Source organism: Schistocerca cancellata, chromosome 2, assembly GCF_023864275.1.
Source record: "Schistocerca cancellata isolate TAMUIC-IGC-003103 chromosome 2, iqSchCanc2.1, whole genome shotgun sequence".
NCBI classification, from domain to species: Eukaryota; Metazoa; Arthropoda; class Insecta; order Orthoptera; family Acrididae; genus Schistocerca; species Schistocerca cancellata.
Window position 1 is genome coordinate 863,313,632 of NC_064627.1, and position 13,295 is coordinate 863,326,926.

General features: G+C 43.5%; 1 protein-coding gene across 1 annotated transcript in view; it reads right to left on the reverse strand.

The window, feature by feature from the left end:
- Nucleotides 1–7,061: 7,061 nt before the first annotated feature.
- Nucleotides 7,062–13,295, reverse strand: part of LOC126162808 (EF-hand domain-containing protein D2 homolog) — a 274,450-nt gene continuing 268,216 nt past the window's right edge. Inside the window, exon 4 of the mRNA XM_049919548.1 lies at nt 7,062–8,043. Coding sequence (XP_049775505.1) covers nt 7,912–8,043 — 132 coding nt within the window. The 3' untranslated portion in view covers nt 7,062–7,911. The remainder of the gene's footprint in view (nt 8,044–13,295) is intronic.

Below are 13,295 nucleotides of genomic sequence, written 5' to 3' on the forward strand. Positions count from 1 at the left end.
GGCTTCCCAATCTGGTTTGTTTAAAGCCCATCTGGGTAGGCACCTGTGGGCATGACGCCGGGGCGAGTGGCAGGAAGATGGGGATATAGTCATTACTACACAGGTAGTCATGTGCTCTCCAGTGGATGGATGGGAGAAGGCCAGGGCTGCAGAGATCCATCGCCAAATATGTGCCACACTGAATGTGTGGGGGCACCTGTATTTAAGAGGCAGAGGTCGAGTTGTGACAAATTTTCGAGCTCCCTACCTCGGCCAGTTAGCATGATGCCAAGCCATAAGGGGTTATACGCATTAAAATCTCCCAAAAGTAGGAAAGGTTTAGGGAGTTTATCAATCAGTGCAGCCAATACATTCAGATGTACTGCACATCTGGAGGAAGATATACATTGCAGACAATTGTTTCCTGTGCCATCCTTATCTTGGCAGCCACAGCTTCAAGAGGGGTTTGAAAAGGCTCCAGTTCACTACATGCTGAGTTCAGGACATAGACTCAAATTCCACCTGGCACACTATTATAGTCACTACAGTTCCTGCAATATCCCTTATAGCCATGGAGGGCAGGGGTCCGTATCACCGGGAAGCAGGTTTCCTGGAGGGCAATGCAGGAGGGAGGTGTAAAGCTTAACAGTTGCTGTAGCTCAGCCAGGTGGTGGAGGAAACCACCGCAATTCCACTGGAGGACTACGTAATCTTGAGACTGGGGAGGCATGAAACACTCAATGAGGCAGTCTATGTCTCAAGGTCACCTGCTGCCACCATACAAGTACCTGTGGGATCGACATCCATTGTCTCTGAGGGCCCAGCAAGGTCTAGGACCTCAATGGATGTCAGAATTGCCATCTCATCCCCAGACACAGAGCTTGTAGGTAGTGGTGGTGTGGGTGCCACCGCAGTGCCTTGGTTCTTGAGGGTCTTTTTCTTTTTAGGTTTCCCTCGCTGCTCCTTAGGTTTGTCTGTCTGGGAGGGCTTCATTGATTCAGTCTCAGGGACTGAGGAGGACTGTGAAGCCCTACGATGAGCTACCTGTGGTTGCTTCAGCCACTGGCAGGTGTCACCTTTGCCACTGGTAGGAACCTGGGAAGGAGTGACCCAAGGGATCCCTTCCTGCTGAGAGGAGCCGAAGAAGACTTACGCTTCTCCGACTGAGATGGTTGGGGGGGATGGGGTTGCTCCTGAAGTAGGCTGTGCAGGAAGTGCCCCCCACCATCAAGGGGGCAGGTGGAGTCTGATGGCTCCGAGAGCAAACTGTACGCGGGGTGGAACAGAAGATTGTAGAACCGTTGTCGTAGCACCAGTGTAGGTCGACATCATATACACAGGATGTAGCCTCTCATATTCTCTTAGCCTCAGTGTAGGTTAGTTGGCCCAGGGTCTTGTATTCCATTTTTTTCCCCCATTCTGGAGAATCCTGCAGTCTAGCAAGCAAGGCGAATGGTGCTCTCCATAGCTGACACAGATGGAAGGCAGGGCACTGGGAGTATTGGGATATTAAGTATGTCCACAATCCCAACAGGTGATGCTGGGAGTTCAGTGGGAAAACAATGCCAAACTTCCAGCACTTGAAGCACCACATCAGGGGAGGGGTATATGGCTTTACGTCACAGCAGCAGACAATCTTCTTGACCTTCTCGGTTAATGTGTCGCCCTCGAAGGCCAAGATGAAGGCACCAGTGGCAACCTGATCATCACTTGGACTCTGGTTGGACGCGCTGCACAAAATGGACACCTTCCTGCTCTAAATTGGCACACAGTTCATCATCAGACTGCAAAAGAAGGTCCCCGTGAAATATGATACCCTGTACCATATTTAAGCTCTTATGGGGTGTGATGGAAACAGAAAGTCCCCCAGCTGGTCACAGGTGAGTAGTGCCTGTGACTGGGCAGAGTAGGCTGTTTTGATGAAGACCGACCCTGACCACATTTTGGACAAGCCCTCCACCTCCCCAAACTTGTTCTCCAAATGCTACACAAAAAACTGAGTCTTCATGGACATGAAAGATTCCCCATCAACTCTTGTACATACGAGGACCGGGGTGAATAAGCTTTGCTGCTATCCTTAGCGTGGTGTTCTGCCCATGGTGTGGTCAATTGAGGAAACAGTTTGGAGTCTTATTTCTTTGCATTGAAGTTAGACCTTGAATGCAGAGAGACTGCTGGTATTTGACTACCAGCACGAAATGGCGTACTATGCTTCAAGGCATGTCATCTGCCCTGATGCCACCCATTCCGACCCAGTGCCCTCACCACGAGCACCACCTAGCCGCAGCAAAGGCCACCTGGCAGGATGGCCATTGCCGGGAGTCCCAATGTCCCAGGGTGACAGGCGTCTACTCTTTGGCATAGGTGGGGAGTTAACGGTGCAGGCATCAGCACGTCAGGAGGCTACACCAACAGGGTACATGGGGGGCCCCACCACAATAGACTGGCTATCATGCTGGATATCAGGCACAAACGAGCTAAGAAGTCCATTATCATCAACAGCGCAGAAAGCGATACTGCCCAGAGGATGGAGGGAAACGCACCCAGGAGGGTGACATGGCCCAACAACTGGAGAGTGAGCGGAAGTGCAGATCTACATTGACGAAGGATGCGAGAGGTCTCAGTGCATGATGGACACTATGCACCATGTAAGGCGCCCTTCCCCAATTGGCTCGCTCTTCAGGAAAATTTTGAAAAATGGAGGTCAAACCCTACAGGAGAGCATCACATAAAGGCCGAAACGTGGGAGACTCCTTTTAGTTGCCTCTTACGGCAGGCAAGAATACCTTGGGCCTATTCTAACCCCCAGACCTGCAAGGGGGGGGGGGGGGGAGTGGGGGAGAGCAAGGCGTTGTCCTCACTGGGCTTAGGTATGGGTATGACAGTGGCTTCACGCCTGTATCTGGGAAACTTGCCCTCTGTTCGGATGTGCATGCACCTATTAAGGAGAAAGAGCTTGCCCATAAGAGAAAGGTGTTACATCATCTGAATGTGAACATCGTCTGGCACTGGGGGCAGAGGATCGGGATGGCATGAGAACATGATTTAGGTCCCTCATAGTAAAAGCAGCATTGTATCACTCGTGATTCTGAGAAGAGAAGGTTATCACCCAAGCCGCCTCCACTTGTTTCCAATGGAGGAAGGCAGTGCGATAACGGGTTGAGCTCAAAATCTCCACAAAATAGCGACCCAAGGTGTTGGAGATAGCAATAGGGTCCACTATGCACCATTTGCTACATTCATGCCAGAAATTGGGGAATGGGCCTAGGTCCCAGAGAGCCATCAGAGGTTGGCCCACATAATGGAAAATGGAGTGGAACTGTTAAAAGAACTAGGGAATGAAATGTAGCAAGCTCTTTTGCCAACCCAAAGAATGTGATGACACTGTGCATGCAACTGTTCGTAACAAATACAGTTCACCATCATAGGATGATGGTTAAAAACACAGAAAGCATGTTCCGCATGCAAATTGCATCACAGCATGCCTCAGTCCACCAAGGGCCAGGACATGGCATGGTAAAGATGAATGGGAAGATCTGCAGCAGTAAGGATAACAATGGTAAGATATTGGACCTGGTCATCATAAACAAGTAAAAGTTGTTCATTGAAGGTTGCCAGAGAGGAGTAAAGCCTCCAGTCAGCCTTAGAAAGCTACAGCTTGTGCTTGCATGTATGTTGGGTAGGAGTCAGAAAATGGATAGCACACAGGAAATGGTCACTCAGGTACATGTCAGAGAGAACAGACCACTCGAGATGATGGGCAAGCTGGGCAGTTCAGAATGAGAGGTCCAAATTGGAGCAGGTGTGTGTGGAGTCTGGAAGGAGCATGGATGCTTCAGTGTTAAGGCAGATGAGGCTGAGTTGATTGAGAAGACCAGCCAAGAGGGCACTGCTGTGACAGGTTCTGGGAGAGCCCCAAAGGGGATGGTATATGTTAAAGTCACAAAGCAGCAAAGAGGGACGAGGGAGTTGCCTAGTAAGCTGGAGGAACTTTGCCCTTCTGACACCTAATGATGGAAGGGTGTAAACAGTATGAAGGGAAAAGGTGATGTGAGGAAGGAAAATGCTGACTGCAACAGCTGGCAACCATGTGGTGGGGGAGATAGTTTGACAATGAACATCACCCCAATGAGCAGCACGACTCTCCCATGGGATGGAATGCTGTCCTGAGTGGGGAAGGTCAAAGTGGACTGCAAAGGAATGCAAGAGCTCAAAGCGGTCACGAGGGAGTAATTTTGTTTCCTGGAGGTAGAGAATAAGCGGATGCTGTGACTCTAGGAGCAGCCATAAGTCCTTTTTGTTGGATCAAAAGCTGCAAACATTCCATTGGAAGAGACTCCATGATGAGGAAAGGGGAGGAGTGACAAAATGAAGGGGTGTCACTTTGGTAGCTGATGAATGCCAGTCTTAGAGTACACACTGTGTTACAGGGGCAGAGGATGGAGACTCCTGCTCCACAATATCTACAGAGGCATTGGTATTCCCCCTTGGTCAGTCTGCAGAGTCCAGGACAGAAAAATGGGTGGCGTTATGTACCAGTGACACGGAGGTCAGCCGGGTGAGGGTATCATGCAGCAACATGCTTGAAGAGGATCTCCGAGTCTGCGAAGGAGAAAATCATTAGCCTTTGTTCAATTTCTTGGACCCTATGCATTTGGCAGATGACAATTGAGATATTTGTTGGCTGGAGGGACATAAAAATTCTTCATGAGGGTATTTATTCTGTCCTTTCTGGCCTGCTGGTTGTGTAGCAGGTGGTTTCACTGTGCAAGGCAATAATTTGGTGGCTTGTCGCACAGCTAGAGGAGAAGCAGGTGGCTATGCTACTGCGACATTGAGAGATTATACAACCACAGTGCTGAATTTGGGGTCGCATGTCTGAATGGCAATGTCCTCCATGGAGCAAAATGTAGCAAGAACGATACTGAAAGTGCCAGATGGTAAAACACAGTTTCCGACAGCTAGCGAACAGCTTGCGAGCAACAGGGTAAGGCACTTTCTCCTTCACCAAGATCTCCTGGATAGCCCACTCATCGAGATACAAGGGACTATCTCGGAAGGAGGCTGCATGATTGCCATTGCAATTGATACAGTGGGGAGGAGGTGGGCAATCGCCCTCACAAGCATTCTTGCCGTGACACATTTGGCCAGGTGTCAACAGTTTTAATGATGATCCCAGTAGCAGTGCATTGGGTTTGGAATGTACAGTCGATCTGTGAAAACTTCATAGACTGCTTTGATCTTTGATGGAACATGAGAACAACAGTGCATGTGGGCATTCCATCAGCCGATGTATTGCAATGATGCCTCGATAAGAGATGTAAGTTTGGATTTCTGTCCAAGTCAGACCATCAAGCAGCCTAGTGTAAATAACACCACGTGAAGAATTCAGCGTTCAATGGACCACGACATGAGCAAGATGGCCATGGAAGAGCGAAACTGCAAGCAGTTTTTGTGCTTGAGAATTGTAAGCAGTCTCCAAAAGCAAAGCGCCATTGCGTAAATGAGAGCAGGATTTTACAGGGTTGGCAACTGTATCAACACCTTTCTGAATAATAAATGGATTAACCGCAGCAAAGGACTGACCATCCTCAGTACCCAAAACAATGAAGAACCAATGTGCAGCTGGGAGGGTCTTTGAATCATTAGCCTCATTTCATTTATGTTTAGTAGATGTAGACTGAGAGGAAGATGTTTGGCTCATTCTGAAAGAATCCCCCATGATTGCCACCAATTCTGATGGTGTGCTCCTTCCAAATGTGCCCCCCCCCTCCCCCCTAAATCAGAGGGGAGTCTCACCCGCCTTAGGTGATTGTTCACATCTCAATACAGAGATGAATTGGCAATTTGCGAAGTTTAAAGCTCAGGCAGTCACCCCTCCCTGTGTCTTACCTACACCAGTGATATGTGCAAACCCTACCTGTTGGCCTGGGACTGGGAATTAAATATTACCCGGTCACCTGTTACATGTCAGACGTGTGGGCCAGCCTTAAGGGCTCGACACTTCTAATGACTGTACAATAGCTAAAACCTCCGAAAGGGATGGATTTTCAGTCTGGAGAGCATGCACCCACACCACATATCCAGAGCTGAATGATTGACAGCATCTCTCACCATCTGATCAGCATATGGCTCCCTATGCACATCAGGCACAAAATGACAATGAGTACTTAACCTATGGAGTTCAGCCTCCCATGCTCGATAGGATGTGGCTGCTCCCTACAGCAGCAAAATTGCTACCTGGATGCAAGAACATGGATGTGCTTACAGTAGTATTTTGAAAGAAGTTCACACATTTGGTCAAAAGTTAAAGAAGACAGATACTGAAAACAGGTGAGTTGACATACGACTTGATACATTCTTGGCAATATCCATGAAAGGAACAAGGCACAAGATAAAATAGCATCGCCTAATCGCAGAAGCTTGGAAGCATTGTCACAAACATTTCTTGTATGTGTTCCAATTCTTAATTAACTCACCATATGAAGGAAAGGGGGGCAGATAAACAGTGGGGGCTGTAGAGGGCAAAATAGCAAGTGACACAGACTGAGGGGCACGCCAACTAGACAAAACAGAAGCCAATGATTGAAGTACCTTAGTGATTGTCCAGCGCCTGTAATTGGTGGTGAAATGCCATGGTGAATGATTCTTGCTGTTCATCCAATCAACATAAAATGTCATCTGTAACACTATCAGTCACTGTGAGAATAAACAGAAGACAAACCAGATTAGAAATCTGCATGGAGAACCGGACCACACTTGTCACCAATTGTGTTATAATTAGGCATGTTTTCTCTCTTCCTTTGCGGCACCTGATTACAGAAATTTAAACTATAAAAGTAAATTTAATGTTGAAAAATATGTTTCTTGTCTGTCTGAACATTTTTGTTTGCATTGAAAATATTAAATATTTCTAAGCAAGTTAGGCAATTGGAGGTAATTTTCTTGTTGTTTTCTTGTTCAAAATGTGAATTTCTGTCTGAATTATTATGAGTTCTCAGCAATACCTCTGTGAAAACACTGAATGTTTTTAATGTTTTATGATTCAAAGTAAACAAAGAAACAAGATTTATTCTGATGAGACTTTAATAATCATCATGAAAAAATATATACACAGTACAACACATTTTCAGTGACTTAAAAATAGTCTTTTCACAATAGGTTATATCCCTCACCACCACACAATGACATTGATTATGTGGTAACTTTGCCATTTATCAGTCACACATTCAAAAAACACTGGAATAAAACTTTTTCAGTCTACATTGAACATATTAACATACACTAACAGATTAAAGAACTATATAATAAATGCACAGAGTTACTGGTCTTTTATCAGAAATATGCAAGCTTTCTGAACATCTCAATTAAAAAAAAAAAAAAATACACAGCTAATTTAAGAGTGTAATGTCAGAACAATGCCACATGCAATTTTATGCTTACTGTCATGGCAGTGTAACCAGTCACAAATTTATCACCAATCTATGTGATAGCTTCAAATGCATTTCCAGTGCTCTTTTTGAGATCTAAAGATTTCTTAATTTATGTGATGAAAGATATAATTTTTATTGGGTTAAGTGCTCACTGATATTATTCCAAATTCTTCTGACACAAACCATAAAAATAGTGTATTGTTATTTCATCACTTCTGTATTTTTTTATGAATATGTTCTTTTTTCATAGCCACTTCTACCTGGCCTAAAATTGTGTATTTCGGAGCAATTGGCCCAATTGTCTGCCAAAATAATTGCAAAATTTTCTGTATGTTAAAGATAGCATGCCCACTTTCAATAATATAAAGATACAGTTGCAGTTCGTAACCGTGAGTGGCAGGTTACACTCAGAGACGTCTGCTGCTTTCACTTGACAGCTCAGCTCATAGGCTTGCCATTATATGATACACTACATGATGTGCCCTGGTCAGCTGGACTGCTACTGGAAGAGGGCTGCCTTCTGTCTGAATGCGAGTCTCCGCTGCTCCCGCTCTGCCTCCTCACGACGGCGCGCTTCCTGCTCCTGGCGGATCTCCTCCTCAAATTTACAGCTGCGTGACACTTCCTTTATCTGCAAAAGAAGGAAAAGATGGTGGTCTAAATGCAATAATTATTGAATGATACCTTACTTAAGAAAAGGCTTCAACATTCTGGGTCACAAAGCTTCAAGTACATGGCAAACAGGAAGCAGAAGTAAAACATTAACTAAAGGAAAATATTCTAACATGTTTCTCACATGTTGGAAACTAACAAAAAAATCTTCAAGAATCCACTCTTGCACCAATTCTTTTGCTCCTTTATACAAACGACCTTGATTTGAATAGTGAATCTCAAAGAAATACCTATTCTGCAAATGACACAAGCATCCTTCTTATAGGAAATACTTCACAATCACAACAAGTTGTAAATAAATTTATAGCCAAGCTAAATTAATGGTTTGAGGGGAGTAAGTTATTGATAAAACACGAAGAATAGACAATATTCACACATTTCTGTTGAAAAGGTGATGCATGCAGTACCACTGTGATGAACATCAGAATTACACCCTCTCTGAGAACACAATTTTTAGACATTTTATTTCAAGATTACGTTAAATGGCGTACACATATTAAAATATGTACATAATTAAATAAAATGTTATAGTGTACATTTACTTGCTGTCAAACCAAGTTTTGACACTGTCTGGGTTGCCTACTTTGCCCAATTCCACAGCATACTTCAGCATGAAATTATGTTCTGGGTTCTTGACTTCCCGATCAGCACCACCTATGTCTGTGCATCCTTATTTAAATCCCAGAATGAGATTTTCACTCTGCAGCTGAGTGTGCACTGATATGAAACTTCCTGGCAGATTAAAACTGTGTGCCAGACCGAGACTCGAACTCGGGACCGTTGCCTTTCACAGGAGAGCTTCTGTAAAGTTTGGAAGGTAGGAGGCGAGGTACTGGTGGAAGTAAAGCTGTGAGGACGGGGCATGAGTCGTGCTTGGGTAGCTCAGTTGGTAGAGCACTTGCCCGCGAAAGGCAAAGGTCCCGAGTTCGAGTCTCGGTCCGGCACACAGTTTTAATCTGCCAGGAAGTTTCTTATTTAAATTGTTGGCACCTTTTCACTATCACTAGACACAACATTACATTTTGTCAAGATAGCATCCAGAATGTCGTGAATCATGTGAGTGCGATACAGAAATTTTGTCCACAAGAATCTTATTTTTCTGTATACTTCAACTTTGGAGTATGTTTCCAGTTGCCACATCATTGTCCTCACTCACTGTGATGCATCTGTTATCCACATAACAACAAAACAGTCTGCAGGAAACCCAGAACATGTACTCTCTTCTGACAATGTGCCATTTTTGTTGTGCAATGGCACATGGCTAACATGTGGAAAACACTTTATGAGGTCCCTCTCTATTTCATAACTGGTAAAGACTTTTGACTGAATAAATAAACTGTCTAAAATATTTCTTATCTTTCTTGCATTTGACACCTTAAACTGTAATAGTGACGCATAAAGGGGCTGCAATTTTGTTTGCTGCAACAACAATATATTCAAATACTCATGGTACCATTCATCAAAATGGAGGATCTTTATTTGTTACCGAGTGTTTTGCAATGAAATAGGCTTTATCCCTGGCACTGGTAATGACACTGTGGTGAAATACAACATATCAGGTGCCTCAGAAGTTATTGTAATAAATATAGACATCAACAAACTCTGATGTTGAAAAATTTGTATTGCATGTAACTTCAACTAAATCTAAAGGTGTTTGAGTGTACACTGTGGAAGATTCAGAGTGAATTAATTATGAGCTACTTCAAGTTCTTACTATTCTGCACTGTGGCATCTAATTTGCCTTAGCTCTGGTGAACCACCTTGGAAAAAGAAAAAAAAATATGGAAACTATGCTTTTAACAGTGTATCATGAAACATGGATAGATCAAGTTACAGTCATCAATATTCTGGGCTCAGTAAAAGGAGGATGATACCGTTTCATATGACCTGTATTGCAGATTAAATGCACTATTACAACTGCAAAAGACATTAACAATTTGGACAAAACATCACAATTTAAGTATGCCACATTAATGTAACTTTAACAGTACGAAAAAAAAAAACTGTTCACCATATTTCTTGGTTCCCACATTATTATGATACCCGATAATTCTCAAAAACTAACAGGATGTGAACAGGATACAGGAGAGAAAATACTGTAATTAGTCTAGGAAGCCCCAGTGCCATGAAACTTGCTGAAATGAGCTCAGGCATCCAGGGAAACTAAACTTGAAACAACTATGCAGAAAATACATATAAGTTACACATTATTAGATGATGCACATACATATCATATCAAAATATGAATAATGATAAGAAAATAATAAAAGCTGAGTAATTATACTGAACAATTAATTACCTGGAAAGGCTAAATTGTTTGATGACAATGAATGCATGTAGAATAAATGTAATAAAAGTAACAATAACCCCAACAACAAGCAGTCACTGCAAATTTTAGTATGTCGTCATAGAACATAAAACTCAATGACAATTGTAAATAAAAGTGGAAAAACTATATTGTGAAAATAAAAAAAGTGTAACTATGGACAAATAACATTGTATGGCTCTAAACAAGTTAGGATTGAAGGAGAAGCATATACGGGATTGTCATAATGAAAATAACGATCTGCTGCAGCAGCACAGGTTGTACACATCACAGCATGCTGAAACTTAGTAGATATGTTCATTAATTGGTGCACCCGTAGAATATGCTGAATGAAATAATAGTTCCACTTTCTGCCACCAGGTGAAAATAAGGCACTTTAAGCCATGGTGAGGTTGTAGGGAAGGATTGTAGCTGTATAAATTGTTATCTGATAAACAGGACCTGAAGATGGCGAAGTGTTGTGCCAAAACTATTCATTTGAAATAAATTTCTTTGATGATGCATCTGCAGTGGTTTATTTTCATTTTTTAAATTCTGTATGACGCCCCTTACCACTTTTTTTGTCTCTATGTGAAGATTAATCTCAGGTACTATTGTACGGATTTTGATGCGATCTCCACTTATAGACTGATTCTTGAAGAAGCTTTGTGTACATTGTGCGAGACAAGTTGTCTGCCCATAGTTACTTGGTGCTACCTGTGCAAAGTTAGGGCGGGTCGATAGTACTATAAAAGTTTATTCAAGTGTATTTCAAAAAGATTATCTGATTTCACAAGACTGTCTTCTGCTTGAATGATAGAAACCAGGGGGTGAACTTTACCTTACAAGTCCAAACCAGAAGTTTACTGTGACATCAGTTTTAAGTTGCCTGTTCATGCAGTTGCCAGTATGCATGTAACTTGCGGAGCTAGTTCACCGGCAGCCTCATGTATTACCTGATGTAAGTTGAGTTAAGGTGGCAATAACATGGTAACAGAAATGGGAGATTATATACTATGCAGTGTCTGCTCTTACATACTTGTCCTAAAGAGCAGACACTGCACGGTTATATGGCTCAATGACCCTTTCTTTGTAGATGTACAACACAGTAACTCCTACTGGAATCGGTAAGTTGCTGCGAGTAGTAAGAGTAAAGGGCAGGGGCACTACATCAGTATCATGTTAGTAAGTTGGAAATTTGAGTCACTTAGGGACCTTGCCCGGATGATCTAAGTGGTCGAGGTGACCGTTCATGAGAAACAAAAAAAAACCCGGCTTCAAGTCCCGGTCTTGTACATATTTTCAACTTCCCACACTGATGTGACAAAAGGCATGGGATAGCAATATGCACATGGCCTACACTTAAAAACAACCAAGAACAGTGGCGTTTGCGCAAGTTGTCAGATGCCGCAAAATTTGGCATTAATGGGCTCTGGCAGCAGACGACCTTTGCTAACAGCACGACGTCACCTGCAGCGCTCCTCCTGGGCTCTTGATCATATCGGTTGGACCTTGGACAGCTGGAAAATCATGGCCTGGTCAGATGGGTCCCGATTTCGGTTGGTAAGAGCTGACGGTAGGGCTGGAATATGGCGCAGACACCACGAAGCCATGGACGAGGCACTGTGCCAGCTGGTGGTAGCTCTATAATGGTGTAGATTGTGTTCACTTTGAAGGGACTGAGTCCTCTGGTCCAACTGAACCGATCATCTGCAAATGGTCATGTTCGGCTATTTTCACACCATTTGCAGCCATTCGTTGACTTCATGTTCCCAAACATTTCACCCAGCCACAATTGTTTACAACTGGTTTGACGAACATTCTGGACAATTTGAATGAATAATTTTGCCATCCAGATTGCCCGACATAAATCCCATCGAGCATGTATAGGACATAATCGAGACATCAGTTTGTGCACAACATCCTGCCCAGCAACATTTTCGCGAATAGTTCTTTTGAAAATGAATCACATGGGTAAGTTAAAAATTAGCCCCGAGTTTCTATCTTCACTCTTGCGAAGTCTGGTTAATCTCTGAGACACCCTGTAGAATAAATGACAAAACGTATTGACGATGCCAAAGAAGTGACCAGATGTGTATGGATGAACTGACCATCGAAAAGGCAAATTGAACACTGTAGTGATACATAATTTGAGGTGCAGTCTACCACTGTGAACTTTTCCACCTCTGTGTTACGTATTTAACTATGCTACATAATACGTTATGAAGGTTAGCATTTTTACAGTAGTAACTACTTAATATAAAAATACAAAATGTTTTCTGAACGAATTTTCACTCTACAGTGGAGTGTATGGCGGGTTTGGATGGTAGGTGATAGGGTAGTTGCGGAAGTAAAGCTGTGAAGGCGGGTCGTGAGTCGTGCTTGGGTAGCTCCGTCGATAGATCACTTGCCCACAGAAGGCAAAGGTCCTGGTTCGCCACACACTTTTAATCTGCCAGGAAGTTGCAGGGGGGGGGGAGAGAGAGAGAGAGAGAGAGAGAGAGAGAGAGAGAGAGAGAGAGAGAGAGAGAGAGTGGGGGGGAGGGAGAGGGGGGGGGGGAAGAGAGAGAGGGAGAGAGAATGTGTGTGTGTGTGTGTGTGTGTGTGTGTGTGTGTGTGTGTGTGTGTGTGTGTGTGTTGCAGAGATCAGACGCGAGCGGACGGATGTTCTTCGCACAGCAACGGATTAAATCTCCACCTTGTCAACGGCCGTGTCATATCTTCTGCTACGACTATTAATAATAATGAAATGAAATAAATGTGAAGAAGTGTAATGTTGATACTTATACTGTTATCACTTACTAACCTGGCCACACTTAAGGCACAAATGTTAGTGTTTGTATTTGGAGATAACTTCATCAAAAAGTGTGAATGAATTAAATATAAAATGTTTATTTGACACCACA